The sequence below is a fragment of the Lissotriton helveticus genome, chromosome 1_1 (assembly GCF_964261635.1).
Source record: "Lissotriton helveticus chromosome 1_1, aLisHel1.1, whole genome shotgun sequence".
NCBI lineage: Eukaryota > Metazoa > Chordata > Amphibia > Caudata > Salamandridae > Lissotriton > Lissotriton helveticus.
This window is the reverse complement of record NC_136057.1, coordinates 706,229,874-706,252,611: the sequence shown is the minus strand read 5'-3', so window position 1 is coordinate 706,252,611 and position 22,738 is coordinate 706,229,874. Positions and strand designations below refer to the sequence as shown.

Here is a 22,738-nt window from a genome sequence, read left to right as displayed (position 1 = left end):
ACCAAAAGGATAACATTTTGATGTGAAAATTGAAGAAAAAAGTGGTGGCATTTCTTAAAACAACACTATTTAGGTTATTTTCGTAGATTAAAGAGTATGTGTTAAATAAGTCGTAACAGACAGTTAATGGCACTGAGTGGAGATTAACTGCTTTGCCACCAGTTTCATACTGAATTGTTTGGTGAAAGCATATGTATCCTTTCTTCAGGCGGCTGCCACAGTTTCTCCCAAGCAAATCACCATGTGGCAAAAAGTAATGCATTACAATACAAATTATCTGCTCCAGCATGGCTGCCATCCTTGTGTACACACATCACTACTACATTCATCTCCTGTGCATCAACATTTTTCATCACTGTTTTGTACCTAATCCAGGACACCACTTCTAGGTCATGCCTACCAGATAGCGCAATCTGTTTGGTTGCAAAGAACCTATTATGAACTTACATTGGGCTTACAGCCCACTTATTGCTTACCTTTGGTTGCCAATGCGTGCTTCTTATTCAAATGCAAACCCTCCCCTTTTTGGGGTTGCCACTCCACTGAAGCATATTCTTTGGACAAACCTATTGGTTGGCTGATTTGTGTCCTTTCACTTCTCACATTGAGCTAACTACTTTTTCCCACATTCCCTACCCTCATGCTGTATTGCGCCCCACCCCTCTCAGCAAAACGGATAGTTTTGCTGGAGTATCTCTGAAGATCAGACTTAGAGGGTTAAGTTTGTTTTATCTCCTGCATTCCTCAGACTGTATGAAACCTTTAGCACATAAAAGCTATCATAGTGCTGAAGAAAGGGCCATCTGTTACACTCACTCAGCTGGCGTCTAAGGAAGAAGGTGTACTTAGCAAAACACTTCTCCTGGAGGTCCATAAATCTCCTGCCTTGGCTCCACAGAGAATCAAATGGTTGAATCTTGTGCACACTAAATGAAATCTTAGAGTGTATTTACCTTTACATTCTGACACTTCCTTGTTCTTTTTTAATTCTGTACAGAGTTTCCTGAGTGAATAAAATTTGAAAAATATACTGTTAGAAATTGGATCTCTAGTTGGCAGAGGGTTGCCCCAATCCCAGTTAGGATAAGCTAGAAACACACCTTAAATTAATCTGTTCTCGCCCTCTGGTAGCTTGGCACAGTGCAAGCAGGCTTAAATGAAGAGGCAATGTGTAAATTATGTGTGCAACACACATAGTAACACAATGAATACACAACAAAAAGGTACAAAACAACAAAATTCCAATCAGTTGAATTTGAGATATGAATTTTTAAAGAACAAATGCAAAAACAGTGCTTAGAAGTCAATAGCGCTAAAGGTTTACTTATGGTCTTGCTAGACCGGGGTGACTCCAAAGTTCAGGCTGACCGTAGTCTACAGCAGGCCAGCTACAGGACTCAGACAGGTCCCACCGACAAAGTACCTTGAATGGATCAAAGCGTCGACGTTGACTACTCGAGGTGAAGATTCGAGGAAGAGCCGTAATGTTGCTGATCCGTGGATGGAAGCAAATGTCTGCGCTGATCCGCTCCATCAATGGAAGCTTTGACGGCGAATCCCTGTACAATGCAGGCACTGCATCATCATCAAAACGTGCTGTCTGTAGAGCCGGTGTCGTCCAACAGCCGCTGCATAGGCATTGAAGGGCAATGCATCAGTTCCGATCAGGCCAAAGCCGCTACTGCGTCAACGTCAATGTAGAAAAAGCTGCAGAATCCCACTTCTGAGGCTGAGGACTGGAGGGGGCACATCAGTCAAGGGTAGGACTCACAGATGGCAGAGTCCAGCAGCACCAGCAGGATTGTAGGAAGTATTTTGTGTCCCTGAGATTTCAGAAAACAGCAGGCAAGCCAGCAAGCCGTTAGAGTCACTCTGGGTTCAAATGAGATGGATCCAGTCCTTGTCCTCAGCAGGGCAGGGATGAGCAGGCAATTGGTCAGCTCAGCAAAGCAGTGAAGCAGTTTTTCAAAACAGTTAGTCAAGGCAAAGTGGCAATCCTTACAGCATAGCAGTCTTTACTTCTTCAGAGTTCTTCCCAGGCCCAGTAGTGCACTGATTGGGCAGGGTCAGAGCACCAGTACTTATACTCAACTGAGCCTTTGATCTAGGAGGTGACTTCAAAGCAGCTCTCTGAAAGGCACAAGGATCCCTTTCAACCAGTCCTGCCTGCCAGGCTATCTGTGGGGGGTAATCAGTGCATTGTGTGTGGACAGGACACCAATGATTGCAGTGTAAGTGTAACCCTCTCCCATTCCTCCCTGCCCAGGGAGGTCTATCAGAATGCAGACAAATGCAGATGAGTGTTGAGAATGCAGATGAGTCTCACCTTCCTGTGCTTGTGGCTGTCTAGAGGGAATGCACAAAGTATAGCTGTCACCCAGTCCAGACGTGTATTGGAGACAGACTGCAGGCACACAGAGCAAAGTTAAGAGCAGAGAAATGTCCACTCTCTAAAATCAAACATTGCCACTAACGAGGATTTATCATTACCATTCCGAAGATATGAAACATGATTTAGCTACTATTTTCTAATCAGGAATACAGCTTAAAAGTGCTTTAAAGAGATTCCCAGTGCAAGCCTGAGAAGAGTAGGCCTGACAGTAGTGAAAAAAGAATTTAGCTGTTTGTCACTACCACAACATGTAAAACTTAAAAGTGCATGCCCTCCCTTTTAGTTACACAGCACCTTGCCCCTAGGACCACCTAGGGCCTACCTTAGGGGTAGCTTATGTGCAATAAATAGAGTGTTTAAGGCTTGGCAAAGGTGATTTTAAATGGCAAGTCAAAGTGGCAGTAAACTGCACACACAGGTCCTGCAATGGCAGGCCTTAGACAGGTTTGAAAGACTACAACCAGTCCTGCAGGCCCACTCATAGCATTTAGATTCCAGGACTTTGGTATATGGTATACCACACTACAAGAGACTTACAGGTGAACTACATATGCCAATACGGTATATACCAATGTCACCATGTTTATGGGGAAACCAAATGCACTTTAGCACTTATAAGCAGTGGTAAAGTGCTTCAATGCCTAAGGCTAAAAAATGATGGAGCAAAAAGTGGAGGTACGCAGGCAAAAAGTTGGAGGAAGACCACCCTAAGGATGACAGGTCTTACATATACAATACCATTTCTAAAGATTGCAAGGATTTAATTGAATGTAGGGTTTTTGAGATACCATAAGTGCTTGCTTATCCTTCACAATTGTTTTACTTATTTAAAACAATACTTTACAAACAAACATTGGCAAAGCCAATGGCTCTGCATGCACATTATCAAGGCAAGAGCGATTGGCTTTGACAATGCTTATTTCTAAAAGGCTTTGTACTACTGTTGCTATCGTGTATCACTGGGCTAAGGTCATTTTGTTTTTAAAATTATCAAAGGATAATGCAGCTAGACTAGAGGCCCCAAAAACATCAATAATATCATCACTCCTTCAGCAAATGAGGGGGAAAGGCATCTCTTAGGTCAAATGTAACAAACATTGCAAAACAATAGTTTTGTTTTTTTCTCCTTCGTATGTAGAAACGTAAGCTAACTTAGTGTGGTTGTATCATCTCCTAACATAACAAAACTCAACATAACGTAACAGCATAGCATAACAACACAACATTACGTAAATTAACATCACATATCATAACATAACATAACATAACGTAAATTAACATCACATATCATAACATAACAAAACTCAACTCTGACTAATGCCTGTTTCTCCAAACTATTTATTGAATACTTTGCAACATCCCTGTGTAAAGGCCAGACTGAAGATATGCCAGCGCTGTTTTGCACATATGGCGCTCAAAGCAGTCTTAGCGTTAAAAGAAATACGGCACAAAGTACGATAAAAGGTAAATCTGTCCCACGCTGTTAAGGCTGTAGGAACTTTTGTTGGTGCCCCGTGCCTTTTCAAATAATTGTTTAATATTTTTCCTAAGTTTCTAACTGTAGGGAACAAAATACATCATAATCAGCAAACAAGCAATACTTCGTCTGTCTGGCCATGCAACGTTCTTTCTGCGTGTTTGTTTCGTTCCAAGAAGTGAACTTATTTTTCTCAGCAGACTTGAGAGCTTACTGGTAAATGAGCATTAAGTGTTTGAGCAGTGATGTGCTAAATAATGTTTTTATGAGGTGAGATGCGCAACCCGCTGTGCTGCAGAGTGTGGCTGGCAACCTCCCCAAAGATCAGAGGCTGAAAATAGCTCGGTACACCTAGCTGTTAACCTCCCCGCTGCTGTAAACTCTGGGTGGCTTGAAGATTAAAAGACAGTAGCTGTTGGAGTGTTTGCTTTGGGTGTTTGGATGCGGCTGTGTGTGGTAAAAGATGATTCCACGTTCAACCTCTTCTCCCCCGGCTTGTAGAGCCAGACGAGCTGACACTTGGGGCATCACTTTGACATGTGTGAGCACGTTGCCGGTCAATGGGTGTCTTGTGTAACTGTAGATGAGCTTGTGTGGCTCCCTGTGTCCAGGCCCAGTTACCTCCCAACATTTGCAAGTGGAAAAGACAGTGGGACATATTCAATCGTCCCGTATATAAAGGTCAGATGTTTCGCACATACAGTGGTAAACCTGTTCTTTTCTGTGAAAGTCGTAGTAACCTCTGCTATTTAGAGCACTTTATTGATATGGTCCGAAATGATGTGTGGCGTAGCGTAGAGTGCTATAAAACTACATATCCTGAGGCCCTCCTTTTCCCAAAATCGTCATTAGAATTCTATAGCCATGTCAGTCTGGATACTTTGTGGAGAAATAGTGACATAATACATGGAGCCACCTGAAAAAAAAGAACGGATGTAAATTATGCATATACACCATACAAACGCCAGCAATACAGAAAAACATAGATCTGGTTAGGTGAACGCATTCATTGCTGCAGACGTCTGTAGCTCCCAAATTTAGCACAAATATTTCTTGATCACCTCCTTGGAGAATTCAGATAATGAATTCAAGCAGCACAGATATTTACAAGCATCCTATTGTTGGACATGAAAAGCAAAATTTGTGCAAGAATGAAAGTTAAAATTCTAATAGCATGCTTGTATTTTCTGTTAAAACAAGAGATGCCCTCTTCAACTGCATCAGTACACTCAGCATGGCATAGCATGTCACACAACCAACACACTCTAAAGGTCACATTTCCCACACTGATTACTCAGCATCACCAGCAATCCAATGCAAACCAACCATACCACTGCACTGGACCAACCATTTTGCTATCCCTACACTCCATGCTTATGGTTCAGCCAGCAAACAAAGGTCGACACAAAAGAGAAGACCAAACCTTTAGATAATTCAAACGCTTCTCCATAGACAACAACCTAATGTTTGAACTCATACCTCACACTATCAACTCCATGTCCAATGCCAACACCCTTCTAAACAACGTTTGGAAAGCTAGGTGAACATCCACGCCCCAATTGCAATGTGCAAGTGCAAGCCAAAGACCTCTGTATCCCGATACTCTGAAGACCTTTCTGACAACAAATGATAGATTTCCAGACAGGAAATAAAACAGAAGAAATCAGACCTCCCAAGAACCTCTTAAAACTAAAGTCCCTCTGTTCAGCATGCAGGCATATCATCACGTCAATCTAAGCAAAGTACTATACCAATACCATCAATGAAGTCACCAACAGAAGCAGAAACTGTTCAAGACAATCGAGCTCTGCACCAACCCCCTGCAAAACCTACTTATTCCTCATTTCACAGAAAAGTATAGTGCCATCAACCTCTTCTGCAGGGAAAACATTTAGTAGATCCAACAGCACAGCAACAGCATCAAGTCTGCTTAAATCTTACTCCCAGCTCTTCCATAGAATCGCACAATGGTCTGCCTTCAAAGGGCTTTCTCTCCCAGATCTCGCTACATGCTCAGGAGAAATTGGGTTGTTGGTTGAGAGGGGTGCGTGCCTTTGTCAAGCAACAGTCACAATCCTTGTCAGGTGAACCACACAGGTCATTAAATTAACCTGTACTTAAACCACTGGTAGCTTGGCACAAAAGCAGTCAGCTTTAACTTAGAGGCAATGTGTAAAGTATTTAAGCAGCTCTCAAGCAGTAATAAAGTGAAAACACAGTAAATGAAAACGCAACACAAAAAAAATCCAAAATCAATTCAGAAAAATAAAACAAAGTTATCTGGTTGTTTGAGACCGTGAGAAAGTCTCAAGTTCAGGCAGACTACAGTGGAGTGCGGGCCAGATACAGGGACCAGATTAGTCCTGCTGAAAAAGTTACCTTGTAAAGTCCAGTGTGAAAAGTACAGTGAACCTCGGAGAATGCCACTAGAAGTGGGAGAGTGTTGCAGATGGTTGTTGTAACGTGAAGAACAGGCCGAGTGTTGTGGAAAGTCATTGCTGAAGCGTGAAGATCCCTTTGGGTGTTGTGGATGGTCATTGCTGGAGGTTCGTGTTGGCAGTCTGTGCGGGCTGTCTATGTTGTAGGACGAAGCGCAGACCTTGCATTACCAGCCATCTCTAGAGGGCGAAGTAGCACAAAGAATCAGGTTAATTGGAGCTTCGCATTGGTGGTTGGCACAGGTGGCAAGATCTTGGCTTGAATGAGGATGTTTGCAGTGACAGAGAGCCCAAAACATCAGAATTTCTCCTTTCTTTTAGGAGGAGGTCAACTGTTTTGTTTGTTATGTTATGTTATCAGAGCTTATATAGCGCCCAGCTGCCCCAGCAAAGGGGCGTCCCGGCGCTTCCAACAACAGAAAAACAAACCTGGTTAATGGGAAGCTCTAACAAAACAGAGGCCAGAAAGCTATTTTAAAGGAAAGAGGTATGTTTTGATAGCTTTTCTAAAATCCAACGCACCCTCCAATCCACGTATATGAACCGGCAAGGAGTTCCATAATTTGGCCACGAAGCAACGGAAGGAACTTCCTCCAACTCGACAACGCTTCACCCGGGGAACAGTGACCAAATGCTGCCCCAAAGAACGCAATGTGCGGGGTGGAACATACGGGGTCAGCAAATTGCAGAGCAGATTCGGGGTAGCAAGTTTCAGAATCTTAAAAGAAAGACATAAAGTCTTAAATCGAATCCGCTCTGCCATAGGGAGCAAGTGAAGTTTTCGCATGGTATCGGTGATGGAAAACCGAGGGAGGGCCAACAAGGCTCTGGAAGCCGCGTTTTGGATACGCTGCATCCGGATAATCTCAGCTTGATTAGCCCCCAATAACAAGGAACTAGCATAGTTCAGACGAGAAAGAATAGTCGACAGGACTATCAGCTGACGAGTTGAGGGTTCAAAAAACTTCAAAAGAGGTTTACGACCTCCCAAAAGGCCGGAGCATACCTGCAACTTTTTTGATGTGGATACGGAAACTAAGAGAAGAGTCCATCCACACCCCCAAGTTCCTAACCTCCTCCTTAGGTTCCGGCGTCTTGCCTAGAGCATTCGGCCACCAGTGCTCACCCCCCAAGCTTGCATTCTTTCTGACTAACAGAACTTCAGTTTTATTTCCATTTAGTAGCAAATAATTAGAAGTCATGCATTCAGTCACAGCCGGCAGGCCGCTTCTGAACCTAGAGGCGTTCAAGGTAGAACCTTCAGCCAGTGCAACCACTAGCTGCGTATCGTCCGCATATGAGACCATCAAAAGATCCCACTGCCTGACGACCGCAGCTAGTCGCTGAACATATAGATTAAACAATGTGGGACTCAGAGTCGAGCCCTGAGGAACCCCCTGCTCGATTGAATGTACCTGTGATAGAAAAGGGGGGGGGTAGAGACACGGAAGGATCTTCCGGTAAAAAAGGATCTAAACCATTCCAGAGCCAGGCCCGTAATACCTGCCTCCTCTAGACGTTGAAGCAGAACACCATGCGAGACCATGTCGAAGGCGAACTGATACCACGCCAAGGGTCGAGAACCTTGAAGGCACCTCTTGGGGATCAGGAATTCACTCCAACTCAGGCCAGCAGGTCCTTTTGCAGGTCAAGTGCAGCATGTCAGCTTGACAGTTGCATGTGGAGCTTTGGAGCGTGTTATGTCCCAGTAGCTCAGAACAGGGTGTCAGTCAGCTGATCCTTGGAGTCACTTCATCTTGGGATGAAGGTTGCAGGTCCAGTTTTCCTTCTCAGTCCTCACAGCAGGCCTTACACAACAGGGTAGTCCTCTGGCTGCAGGCCAGTCCTTCATCTGTAGTATCCACAGGTCCAGGAGTGTACTGAAGAATACATCTGAGGGTCCTTGTGTTATACTTGTTAGCCACTTTGAAGTGGGAGAAACCGATGGATTCCCCCCCCCCCCGCCCACAGAGGTGTTTGGAATTTCCTAACCCCCTGCCCTGGTCCCAGTCAGTGTGAGGGGCACAATAGGCTAGTCTGTAGTTCTTTGTGAGTGTGCTAGGCCAGTGTCTTTGAAGTGCAAGTGTGGTAGGTGACAGCTCCTCCTCCAATCAAGTCAGGATAACCCTTCCTGCCAACACCCATACCATCAAATGTGATGCTGCCTGGGAGGAATACACAAGGCCAACTGCCAACAATGCCTAGTGATGTGACCCAGACAACCGGCTGCAGGCACCAAATGGTTAGGATAAGAAAAAGGCAACTTTTTAAAGAGACATTTTCAGAATTGTAACTTGCAATCCAGCTTTTCCAATGAAGCTGATTTAAAATTACAACTCCTCAGATAACCAACATGCCATTCCTACCTGCTCCCAAAGAAACGTCATCACTTAGTAAATGTAATAAGGTAACTCAATGTTATTGTTAAAAATGGGGGTTTCTAATTGGCAGAAGTCTCTCTATCAGGACATGTTAAACACACCAGCACATGTCGTACCTTTTACATACACTGCACCCTATCCATGGGGGTACCTTGGTCCTCCATGAGGGGTGCCCACTTGCCAGGTCGACATGGTAGTTTGAAACTGTGCTCATAGACACTGCAGTGCAGGTCTGAAATACATTTACTGGGCTATTCATATGGGTGGCACAATCAGTGCTGCAGACCCGCTAGTAGCATTTGATCCACAGGCCCTGGCACACTGAGTGAACTTTACTAGAGACTTACTAGTAAATCATATATGCCAAACATTGATAGCCAATCAGAATCATAATTTACATAGAGAGCATATGCACTTTAGCACTGAGTAACAGTTGTAAACTGCCCAAAGTCCTAAAGCCAACAAAAACAGTTCAGGAAAAATTGAAGGAAGAAACTAAAAGTTTGGGGATACCCTGCACAAAGGGCCATTTCCAACAGTTATACTTTGGGAAAGATATGCCTGGCAATAGTGAAAAACAAATGTGAGAGTTTTTCACTTACAGGCAGCGCTTAATTTAAGCTGGTGGTTTCCGGTGCGCAGCACCAGCACTTAATCATCAACACAGGCGCTTTGCATTAGCACCAGTTAAAAACAAATTCACATTCATTTATGGTAGGCAGGGTGAGTTTACCGGATTTGCCAAAATTCACAGAATGTTAAGAAGACTCCAGGAGTCAAACCTGGTTCCCCAGCTCCAAAGTCAGCAGCCTGGGCCGGACTGGGAACCAAAACCGGCCCTGGCATAGTGCTCAGCCGCCCTCCCCCCCCGGGGGGTTGGGGGCGCTGCTGAGCTCTTTGCCAGGGCCTGTTTCGTCTGATTTTGTTACAGGGCCGATTTTGCACCTATGCTGCAGAAACGGCCCTGTAACAAAATTGGCCCCCAGGGGCCCAAAACCGGCCCCCACCCGTGCGGTGCACCGGGGGATTGCCCAGTGCCCGCTATGGCCAGTCCGGGCCTCCTGGCCATTACGCTACAACATCTCCCCACTTTCATGGTTAGCAGTGGTTCTGTCTTAGGTGGCGCTAACAGAAGAAATGGGATGGTGCAAGCTGCCTCCTGACGAGAGCCTCAGCACTTATTGTCTTACAAATTAACCACTGCTACCAGGATATGTAAAAATGTAAAAGTACATATCCAACTTTTTTAACACAACATACCCTCCCCTATTGGCTGTTCAGGCCGTACGTTAGGTTTTACTTACATGTATTAAAATGGAAGGTTTAGGCCTGATAAAATGTTTATTTGCAGGTCAAAAGGGCAGTTTCAAAATGCACACTCAGGCTGCAATGGCAGGCCTGAGATAGGTTTTCAAATGGTTACTTAAGTAGGTGGAACAATATTTGCGGCAGGCCCACTATTAGCATTAAATTTGCAGGCCCTTGGTACAAGTAGTACCACTTTACATGGGACTTACCAGTGGGTGATAGCCAATTTTACTATGGCTTAGGGAGTGATCACAAACACTTTAGCACTTGTTAGCAGTGGTAAAGTACACAAAGTCCTAAAGCCAACAAAAACACATTCAGCTAAACAGGAGGGGTGAAGGCAACATTTTTGGGGCTAACGCTGCAGAGAGGGCCAGGTACAACAAAACTCAATTCCATCAAAGCCGCTTTTTATGAAGATGATGTCTCACCATTGTTAGTGCTTAATTTTTTTTTTTTTAAACAAGTACCGGGGCCCAAAGTATTTCACATTATTGCACTGCAGCTGGTTCCACTCACTTTAAAAATAAAGGTACACATCCTAGTTTTATCATTTTGAAGGAATACTAAATAGCTAAATGTTTCACTAATAAACTCTGCAAAAAAATACAAACACACCACCACCATGATGTGCCTTCTATTAAATACATGCTGGTGTTTACAAAACACTGGCACAAATTAAGCAGTAATTTATCTTTCATCATAGCTCTCACTGAGGATCCTCCATTATCCCTTCTTACCATTGTCACTGATTTCCTCACTTAAGGCATTTTCCAAGAAGGTCTCAAGTGATGCCTGATCCTCCAGCTGCTATGGAAACATACACTAGACCCTGATGATCTCACCAACTACTGGCCTATCACTCATCTACCAAGATTATTGAAAAAGGAGTCTATATAAAACTCCATGACCATATCAATGCTAACCATCTCCTGCATGACTACCAGTCTGGCTTCAGATCACACTGCAGCAAGGCCTCCACTGCATACAAGTCCATCCATATCATCGGACCTCAATACTTCAACAACCGCCTCTCCTTCCACACACCCAAGAGATCAGCTGACCTCTCTCAAGCCACTGTCCCACGCTTCTACAGGAACAGAGCGGGTGGAAGGTCCTTCTCCTACCTTGCAGCCAAGACATGGAACAAGTTCCTCCTCCACCTCCTGTGAAGCCAGACACTGCACCAATTCAGGAAAGACCTCAAGATCTGGCTCTTCGAATTACCCCAACGGAGCTGCACCCTCCCCTCCCCCTCAATGCCTTTGGGAACGTAACGGGTGAGTAGTGTGCTTTATAAAACACTGATTGATTGATGGTTTACACATCATCGATGATGCCCTCTTTTCCACAGTTGAAGATGGTTATTGCCTTCTGATACTGATGGACCTCGCTGCTGCCTTCAACACAGTCAACTATCCAAACATCATACGCACCCTAGAGTTTCAAATTGGATTCACTGGAAATCTCCTTCAATGGTTCTCCACCTACCTTTCCTACCAACACCAGTTTGTTCACATGGGCACATCCAGGTCACAAAAGATCCTTATCACCTGTGGAATCTCCCAAAGCTCCAAACTCTGTTTTCTCACCTTCAACCTATGCATAGGGTATGCTTGGTGCTCTACTCACAAATAACAGCATCAAGATTCACCAATATGCCTAGACACAACTCTACTTGAAAGGCTTCTCTGCTTCAGACATTCACAGCCTCAAGCACTGCTTGCACATCATCGATACCAGATGTCCAGCACCTACCTGAAGCTAAAACATGCCAATGCATAATTCCTGGCATTTGCCAAGAACAATACAAAAATACAGTAAGACAATGCACAATAACATGAACCTTGAGGGCGTCAAACCCCAACATTCTCTGAACGCTAAGTCACCTGGATTCCCCCTTGATATAAACCTAACCTACAAGGAGCACATTGCCAAAAAAAAGCATAGACAGCGAGTCCAGCACCCTCTTCTAAAGAAAGTCAAAGCATTTCTTCCAGAAAGCAACTATAGAACTGCCCTCGTACTTTTGTATATGAATCGTGGAAATGCCCTACTGCATGGCCTCCAGAACTGCACACTGGTACCCCTGTGGGGCATCATACATGCTGCAGCATATCTCTTCCAGGGCCTTAAGAAATATGATCACATCATCTCCATCCTGATGGGGATGCACATTGAGTACAGCAAGTACCATCTTCAAAACCAGCTGCATCAGTTACATATAGTATTATAGATGGGTAACTGTGATTTACAGGGAAGTTTTTCACCCAGTGGTTCAGACAATGAGAGAGAAGCTTGAGTTGTCTATGCTGTCACTCAGAACCCAAGGAGAAAAATATCCCTGTAATTCACCCTTTGCCCATCTATAATTTATTGTATTTATGGCCCCCCAAAATCATCTGCCCTTGCTTTCAACTTTTATGCAAAGGAATGTGACTATTGGGGAACCATACATAACATAGCCTCTCCTCCTTGTCCCGAATTGAAAGAAATATATTGCCTCGTGCCACCCACCCCTACCACTCTCTGTGTCTTCCCTTCCCTCTACTGCAGGCATTGTGCTCGGTGGTTTCTAGTGCTGCTCTGACTGGCCCTCAAAGAGACCATCCAAGGCAGCCTGGAATTACTGTGACATAGCAACAGTGGGTAACAGCTTTTGTTAACTATTACTACATCATATCAGTGAGGAACTGGATTTGAATCCACTTATTCACACTAGTGCTCTCTGCCAGAGCCATACATACCAAACCTATCATTACCAGCACTCCCACGTATCTTGCAGACAAGATCACCATCTTTGATGGATCTCTCACCTGCAGGCAGGCCACCATCAGACTGTAGAATAAGAAGTGCAAAAAAAGAAAAACCAAGAGAGCAGGCCTTTTACATCTATACACCCAGGATCTGTAACAACATCCCGTATCCATCAGGTCTGCCCCAATACAGCTTCAAATTGGCGTAAGAGCTGGAGACCCACCTCTTTAAAGAACACTACATTGCAGTGCATTAACATCCACAATCCAGCTTCCTCTCCTCGTATTCGTTGAATTTATGCTTGTCTTCAACGATATACAGTGCTAGATTTGCACTATAGAAATATCACATGCATAATCACATTAGTACATAATGCACAGAAATGGTTTCTGGCAAGGGCTGGTGAAGAGACTGAAAATTAAGTTATCTCATCGATTCTATTTATTTATTTGATTATTAGATACAAGATCCAGTAATGTATTGGCAAATGCGACTACGATTTCGTAAATCACCAGTTTCACACCCAGCTACTAAGCAGTTCACAAAGACAACTTAGGAGGTAGCCTCTGAATTCAGCTTACTTATTTAGTGCACTTAATTCATTCTTAAACATTCTAATAGTTGATCTGATTTAGATCTTCATATATGTAATTGTGATGTTTTTTTATTTTCTTCTGAATTGTAAGTTGTTTTCTCCACATTTTATGTCAATAAATGTCCTGTAAATAATCCAATCTCCTTATCATCTATAGGGTTGTTTTTTTATCATGTGTCTCCTTTCCTAACAACTTGAAAAGTGTAATGCACTCTACAGCTTACTTCTTTATGTGCTGATAATATAAGTTCGGTGTGTGAATGCCAGCGATCCATATAGACTGATAGAACTAAATGAATTCTTCCGTGATGATGGCTACCCGGATGACTTATCCTGCACTAAACTATTGATGAATCTTTACTTCCAGATATTCGTCGTTTTTCTTTAGACGAAAGGACATATATGTCATCCAGTAAGTTCACAAGCTAGTGTGATATCCTAGTGCTGTGTTTTTGTTACTAAGTAGCATAGTGTTTAAATTAGATGTTATTTGTGTGGATTCAGAGTGAACCATTTCTTTCTGAATTATATTACTGGCACACTACTTCAAGTGTCCTGAAATGAAAGCATGTTTCCCATATTATTGTGGCATGCAATCTCATTTATCATGTCCGTCTATATTTGTTATGTGTTTTCATAGTCATACAATGCAACTTGGTAAAGAAAATGTTTTTTTAAAGTGCCATCTGTTTAAAATGTGCCTGCTTAGATTTTATCATTTATTTCTTTATAAACCATGCTTGGCTTGTTTCAGTTGTAGGACTAACTCCTTTGTAATGTTTTAATTGCTCTTGTCTAAATTATGCATTATAGAGAGGCGTTAGTATGATTGCTTCAACCCTGTTTTTGAGAGGTTCACATTGTATCAAGAATCTGTTTTGAAAGCTGATTTAACTTATATTTCTGCGCCAGTATGACATTATTGTCATACCTGTAAATTGAATGTAGTTCCATCAATGTAAGGAAGTGAAGAGGAGACTGAGAAGGGGAGAATATTCAAAGGAGAGCCAAATACAGGGTGAGAGGGTCCAAAAAGTATAGAGAGCCACAGATATGACCACAACACTTTTGTCAGTACTGAAATGATGTTTGGTACAGAATCTGAGTGCCACTCACTGGGCCACTCGCTGGGTTCACCTTCAATTAAGTGAGAAACAGAGAAGCGAAGTGCCTCCATCCCTTCGACTTCACACTTTACTACCTTAATTGTTCTGTAAGAGGTTCTTTTTTGGTGCCCTGTGCATTCTACGAACCACGGGTAATCCCCCTCTGTCCTGCAGTGAAAAATGCCTATACGCATACAATAGAATGCACGCACACCAATTATGTAGTGAAAATCACTCAATTATGGGCAACAACATTTCTTTTTTTCTTTCAGTAGGACATGAAGGGTGTGATGGCCCTTTTATAATTCTTCTTCATATTATTTTCCTTATGGGGAAGTTGTTGCTGATAACATGATGTTATTGCACTGAGGACAACCAACACATTTCACCCTTAATGGCTCGCTCTGTTTTTTAAGGCAGCGAAGGTTGAGGTTTGTACCTTATTAAGCCTCTCAAAGTGAAAAGTCAATGCAAAAGAGCAGCAACTATAAGGTCACATGTGAACTGTGTAGAATCTGTCTCAGGGTTTGTGAGGTTTGACTCTAATGTAGCAGTTAAGACTCCGGTATGCGTAGGTTTTGGTCTTTTTAGGTTTTGGTCTTCTGCATGGGCTAAAGAAAAAAGGGAACATGTTGTTGCTAAATTGTGGTGCATCATAATTTCTTGCTAACACGGTGCCTACCACAGCACTACAGGAGAACTACCGTTGAGCATTACTTGTTTCCCAACACTGTCTCCCAAATGGGTACAGTGGTGGCAGTATAGCACAACCTCTCCTGATAACTTTCTCCCCTTTACATAATAACTACAAGTATCCTTACAGCTGACTCAGATCACAGTGTTGCTACTAGAACACACGGTTTTATATTTTTTAAGGGGCCATTTAATGCCTGGTCAATGTCTGCACAGTGCAGATGTGCACGCTTATTTTTAGAAGCGCTGCTATGCTGTTTTCTTTAGTAAACAGCTCTTTCGTTACAATGATCTAAAAAACAGTGGAATGATTATTGGAAAGTGTCTCTGGAACTACTTTTTTATCTTTATTTCATTACCACGTTGTAATAGTGTTGGGTTGATTTTATTCCCACACTGAATCCTCAAAGAATGCTACAACCACCAAAGGCCTCCTAAGAAGCATAGAGAGCAGCAATGATTCGTTCTAATACCAGAAAGGTATCATTTTGGGAGATCACATTTTCTGAATTGGCCTTGCCTCAGTTAGCAAAGATGTCAGTTCACCTGGCAAACCACTTCTTTTTCCAAGATTTCAGAAGAAAATAATGTCAATAAGATGTATTCATCTTGCTATGCAAAGAAAACCTTTCCGAGTGACTGTCAGCCATTTTGCTTACAATTTCAACAGAGCCCAAAAATACTTAACTATATTCTTTTTTGTGCAGGTGTAGTATGGAATGAAACAAAACGTTAGCAGCCGAATGTGTTTTTTCTAGCCAATACTACACGCGCAATCAAAGGGTGCACAGTGAACGTGTTCAATTGTCTGCCACCCTGCAAAAGTTGATGTAATTTAGCCCGCCTGTTGCTATTGTGATCAATGGAAGCATCTTATGCCCCACCATTAGCACCCAAAATGACTCCATTACAGACTCACATTTCAGGAGTGGTGAAAGTTACTGCACGTAATGAAGGCCACCCTGATGGAGATCGTTTAGAATTGTAGTCTAGTTTCAGATAAATATGCGGTGCTCATGAAAATGAACCAAGCTCTGACATGTTTACAGTTTCAGACATCAGCATGTACATAGGTTAACAACGTGTGAGATCTGTACACGGACCTTTTGCATGCAACCTGCAGCTTGTATATTCGATATGATGTAGGCTAAGTGCATCCATCCATCAGCATGAAACTAAGCTTCCTAAGTTCACTTGACATAGTTTACCTAAGCTATCTTGATTATTTAGTACATTTATGCTTATGTTTCTTTATTTATGCTTAAGTCCCGAAAAACACATTTATAAGTATTTTCTCGATACTGGAGTTCATGTGAAGTACACAGGAAAGCTTGTAACATATGATTGGAATCTAAATGGATGTGATATAGTAGATGGAAAAAATTAAAATGTAGAGCGGGAGACGGAGGCTAAGAAAAATAAATGGCTCTGTGACATTTCCTTTTCTGAACTGCCTCAATCACCGTTGGCTTTGTAGACATTTCAGGGGGAAATTATGCTGAAAATGCACATTTTAACACAATTCTCTCAAACATATCTTGGGGAGGGTGAATCCCCAACGCCCCTTCAGAGGATCAAGTTTGCTTGGCTCAGGTATGATGTAAAATGCATTGTTTGGCCCCGTTTCTAGGTTGCAGATGTCTTGTTTGCTAAAGACATCTTGGGGACATTCAGAAAGCTTCACCGGGAATGCATTCTGCCCATTACTTACCATTTGCCTTGTGGTTTGTAACTCACATGTTCTGGCTTTCTATTTGCTGGCTTTATTTGTTCTAGGCTGTCAAGGGTGAGTTTGTCTCTCCCAAGGAGCAAAGGCTTTTCACACCAACTCTCCTTGTATTCTTCCACAAGTCGCCCCTTTCAGTAAACAGGTCTGTAAATCGTGTTCTTATCTTGTCAAATCTGCTGTGACACTGCGCTCTACTCTACTCTTCACCACGCCACTCTACAACACTACACTCTGTGCCACTTCACTCTCCTCCTCTCTCCTCTACTGTATGCCAATGCACTGTACGCCATTCTACTCTACACCACTGCACTCTTCTCCACTGCACTCTACACCACTGCACTCTACACCACTGCACTCTACACCACTGCACTCTACACCACTCCAGTCTAGGCCACTCCAATATACTCTATTCCACTCCAGGTTACGCTGCTGAACAGCACTGCAATCTACGCTGCTGTACTCTGTGCCAATAAATATACTCTTCACCAATGCACTTTACTCTGTCACACTCAACTCTATGCCCATGCACTCTACACCGATCCACTGTATGCTACTCTAATCTACTCTGCACCTCTGCACTCTATGCTACTGCACTCTACACCACTCACTTTACTCTACTCCAATAAACCCAACACCAATACACTGTACATAGCTGCACTCTACACCACTGCACTCTGCTCTGCACCACTGTACTCTACACTACCTTATGCCAATGCACTCTACACCTTTCCACACCACTGCACTCTGACACTCAGATTAGTGTGCTGTTCACCCCTGAGGCGGAAGCCGGGGGATTTTAGGCCAGCAGATTATATCACTTGTAAATTTGGCGCTCCTTTTAAAATACTTGCTGTTGCTCGATAATTAATTTAAAAAAATTGTGTGTATTTTGTTGGTGCCTTTTTAGTATACCGTAATTTGCACTTTAGTCCCTACCTCGCCAACGCCGCTCCTGAGCCCTACTCTCCGCACAGCCGATTAGGTGCTGGTGCGAGAGAGGGGTGCACGCCATCTTGGGAGGGACGGCAGGGGTAGCGCTCTAGTCGCTGGCTGCCTCCCACCCTCCTTCTCCTATAAAATGATCACCATTTCCCGACGGCGCAGCGGGCGGGCGCAGCGGGCGCACCGAAGGCAAGCCCGTCTGCGCCCGTCTGCGCCCGTCTGCGGCAGGACAGGGACCAGGGCCACTACCCCTGCATCTTGCCCCCCACAAAAAAGGTACTATAGCTCTGAATCCCTCCTTAGCATGAGGACTTCTGGAGAAGTAGGTTGCACGCACACTTTTCACGCTTTGGATTTGCCTATGGTCTGCCCCTCATGCAAACGGAAGTTGAACACTATCCAATATCAGGATGGGAAACAGGACTATAAGCTCCTTTCAAACTGCAGGTCCCTGCCTAAACACAGGACAGAAATTGCTCTTATGTTGGAGAACCACATGCCCGACGCAGTTTTTTTAGCAGAGACCTGGTTGTCACTCGATTCCGACCCAGACATAGTACTAGCATTGCCTCCGGGCTTTCAAATCATGCAGAAAGACCGACCCTTAGGGAGATGAGGGGGTGTGGCAATTATTTATAAAGAGCAGTACTCCTGCCGATGACTCCCTGACTCTATCCCAGATTGTGAAAGTCTCGTGTTTTGCATAGAATTTTCACCCAATAATTGTTTCTCAGGCACTCTTATATACCGGCCCCCAGGCCCTCCGAAGCAGTTTCATCAGGCTCTCCCATCGATTGTGGCAGAGTTGGTCACAATTCCCTCTAATTACACGTTGCTAGGCGATCTTAACCTTCATTTTGACTCTGCCTCCAACCATACTGCCGTGGAGCTAGCGGACGACCTGGCGGCACTGCAACTGGTACAATTAGTTGATTCATCGACCCACATCAGGGGCCATCTCTTGGATCCAGTTTTTAGCAATTGCATCGAGCTCAAGGTTGGGCAGCCTATCTGCCTTCCTTGGACTGACCACTCACTTATCCCCCTTACATGGTCTACATGGTAGGCGCCCCCTCTGACCCCCACCGTGAGGAATTTCAGAAACTGGTCCAGACTCCCAGCTGAACAGTGGTCCAATAGCTTTATGTCCTCCAAACCCCCTTTTAATGGGGATCCTCTCATAGCCAATGAGGAATATGAGAAGTGGATACTGAACTCCTTGGAGGCCACACTTCCCCTTTGCAAAACAACTATGAAGCGTTCACGGAAAACTGCCCCCTGGTATTCCGAGGAACTTAGGGGGAAAAAAATGGCATTGCAGGAAATTAGAAAGAAAGTGGCGTCTAGAATATGCCTCCACTGATAAAATTCTATATAGAGAGTCGATTAGAGCCTACAAAGAAGAGATGAAAAATGCCCAAACATCTTACTTCTCAAAGCAAATCATGTTGGCAAAATCAAAACTCAAAGAAATCCTCCAGATAGTAAAGAGCCTTGCTACACTCTCCCTTCCTTCCACGCCCAGTTGCAAAACAACGGCCTATTGTAATGACCTGGCTGACTTCTTTTTTCAAAAAGTGTATCAAATCTACACCTCATTTCCTGCCAAGGATCTAGACCCTTGCTCTCAGGCACGATCAAAGATGCTGGAAGCTTCCCCTCAGACCCCTGTAAAGTTGGACCATTTCTCGCTATTAGAACAGGAGGCCCTGGAATTATTAATGCGACAAGTAAAGTCAGGCTCACCCCGCGATCCAGCCCCACCAGATGCACTGGTCTCAGTAAGCCACACGGTTCTTCCTACTATTCTGAACCTTCTAAATGTCTCTATCTCCTCTGGCATTGTTCCCCCGCCCTGGAAGCAAGCAATGGTGCGTGCTCTTCTGACGAAACCAAATTTAGACTCAGGCAATTTGAACAACTACCGCCCCATTTCCCTCCTTCCCTGGGTGAGCAAACTTCTTGAGAAACATATTAACACTCATCTCATGGACTTTCTCGAGAGCAACCAGCTACTCGACGCCACCCAGATGGGTTTCCGCCCTAGACATGGAACGGAGACTGCCCTATTGGCAGTCACCGAGGAAACCAGAAGGATTTTGGATCGAGGGGGGTCAGTGGCAGTGATCCTCCTCGATCTGAGCGCAGCATTTGACACGGTCATCCATGACGTGCTGCTGTGTCGCCTCTCTGACTTGGGAATTTCAGGGGGGGGCAATGAGCTGGCTCAAATCCTTTCTGAGCAATAGGACCTTTCAGGTCTTTGAGGGAGATACCGTCTCTTCTAGTAAACCATTAAGCTGTGGGGTACCGCAGGGTTCATCTTTGAGCCCTGTGTTGTTTAACGTCTACATGAGACCACTGGCTGATGTCGTTCGCCCTTTTGGCTTTAAGATCATTTCTTATGCGGACGACACTCAGCTAGTGGTCTCCCTTGCACAGAAGGACGGTCAATCAGTACAAACCGGGCTAATGGAATGTCTGGAGGAGGTAAAAAGCTGGATGACGATGTCATGTCTTAAACTTAATGGGGACAAATCTGAGCTGATGCTCCTCGGCCCCCCTCCTGCAATCAACTTTGACTCCCTATGGCCCTTAAGTCTGGGCACACCTCCTATACCTAAGGACAACATCAAAAGTCTGGGGGTGTGGTTGGACAAGACCCTGACATTTAATACTCAGGCCACCAAGCTATCTGCAACCTGCTTTGCACTTCTCAGGATGCTGAAAAAAGTCCTTCCACTTCTACCTATGGAAGCCAAGCAGATAACCGTGCAAGCCCTGATCCAGTCTCGACTGGACTTTAGTAATGAGTTGTACTTAGGTGCCCCCGACTATACCTTGCGAAAGCTGCAGATTATTCAGAACTGCGCGGCTCGCACATTGCTCCAACTACCACGTAAAATGTCAGCAAAACCTGGGCTGAGGAGCCTACATTGGCTCCCGGTGCGGGAAAGAATCTCTTTTAAGGCAATGTGCATATCCCATCAAGCCTATTGGCAAAAGGGCCCGGCGATCAGCCATGGGCTAACTACACCGTACCATCCTAGCAAACGCCTTCGCTCCAGTCAGGCCTTCCTAGCCACGGTTCCCAGAATCAAGAGAACCAGAGCTGGCGGCAGGATGTTCTCCTACAATGCCGCTAAGCTGTGGAATTCACTCCCTCTTCATCTTAGAGCTAATCCAAACCTGCTTTCCTTTTGCAAGGAATTAAAGACTTTTCTTTTCAAGGCCTATTACTAGTTACCCCAGCTGAGCATCTCAGCAGAGCGGCACCCTGTTCTTGCAGTGCTTGGACGCCTCAGGGCAGCACTCGCGCTATACAAGTCCCCTTTTCATTTCATTTCATTTCCTCTGCAACACTACACTCTCCACCACTGAACTCTATGCCGCTCTACTCTGCACTACTGTACTCCATGCCAGTGCACTCTACGCCACTACACTCTGCATCACTGCGCTCCACGCCACTGCACTAAGCATCACTCCACTCTATGCTACAGCACTCTACACCTCTGCACTCTCTGCCACTCTACTCTGCACCACTACTCTCTGCACTATTTCACTTGGTGTAATGCATGGTGGCATTTTCACCAAACATTTTCATAGAACTGCAGCCTCCCCAGTGCATTTATTTTTTAGAATTTAAAGAATACAATCATAATTATCTATCCCTATTCACTGGCTTGCACAGGGCTAGTTAAAGTATTCTCAAAATTAAATCAACTGCAGGAGCATCAATCACATCTTAATGAAATAGAAAATAATCTCCATGTTGAGTTCATTGTTTTATACATAACTTACATTAGCACCTACAGTCCTTTACACATTTGTGAATGTCTTTTTCTTCACTGATTTATATTGCACGTCCTCACATTTGGGCCTGCAATATACAGCTGTATCTAAGGACAGAGGCCTTATGTATTGTATAAAGACCACTCAAACTAGGAAACCTGCAAAAAACAACTTTTTTTTTAAAAGACTACAAGTCAAAACGTGCATTAAGGTTTGGGACACAGTGAATAGGCTTGGAGACAAAATGTTTTCCATTTTCTGCAGTAGTTAAGGAAATCTTATGTGATGTAAAGTTTTCAAGTGGATCCCACTGAACACCAGAAGAATGGTCACACAGGCTCTTATCAGAAGTAGAAATTATTATGGAACCACCCTCTACATTGGAATCCCAGCCCTTATTCTATGCCGACTCCAAACCACCCAGAATGCCTCCACCACGCACAGCTTCAACATCCTATGAAATAATCACACCTCTCCACACATCAACAATCTCCACTGGCTCCCAGTCCAGGAAAGATGTATGTTCAAGCTACGCACCCATGCCTACAAAGCTCTCCACAAACCCGGTTCAGCTTACCTCAACCACTGTCTCAACTTGTACTAACTCACCAGATACCTTCAATCTGCATCCTAGGCAAAATCACCCCTCCCCCAGATTAAGAAGACCAGTATTGGAGGATGCTCCTTTTCATTCCTCACACCTAAGACCTGGAACAACCCACTGAAAAACTTCAGAACTTCCCCCTCCCTCATGGATTCCTGAGGATCTTCAAAACATGGCTCTTCCAGATTAGACCGCATGATCCCTTCCGCCTCAGGACATGGTTTTTCTAGATTAAACAGACATTATCCCTACCTCCTCACTCAGGCCTGCCCCACTGAGCACCTGGATACCTTCACAGGTGATTAGCCGCGCTCTACAAATTCACATATCATAACATATTTTTAATTATAATAATTGTTAGAAATAGGATTTCTGGTTGGCTAGGGCATGCGCCTAAGCCAGGCAGTAACCCCACTCTAGTCAGGGCAAGGGAGTTACACACCAAAGATAACCCTTGCTCACCCCCTTGGTAGCTTGGCAGAGCAGTTAGGCTTATCCCAACAGCAATGTGTGAAAGCGTTTGC

The 22,738-nt window shown here is 44.1% G+C and overlaps 1 protein-coding gene across 1 annotated transcript in view; it reads left to right on the top strand.

The window, feature by feature from the left end:
• The window catches only part of PTPRQ (protein tyrosine phosphatase receptor type Q), a 1,500,794-nt gene that overhangs the window by 1,231,926 nt on the left and 246,130 nt on the right, over positions 1-22,738 (top strand). Inside the window, exon 53 of the mRNA XM_078647981.1 lies at positions 13,716-13,760. Coding sequence (XP_078504107.1) covers positions 13,716-13,760 — 45 coding nt within the window. The remainder of the gene's footprint in view (positions 1-13,715; positions 13,761-22,738) is intronic.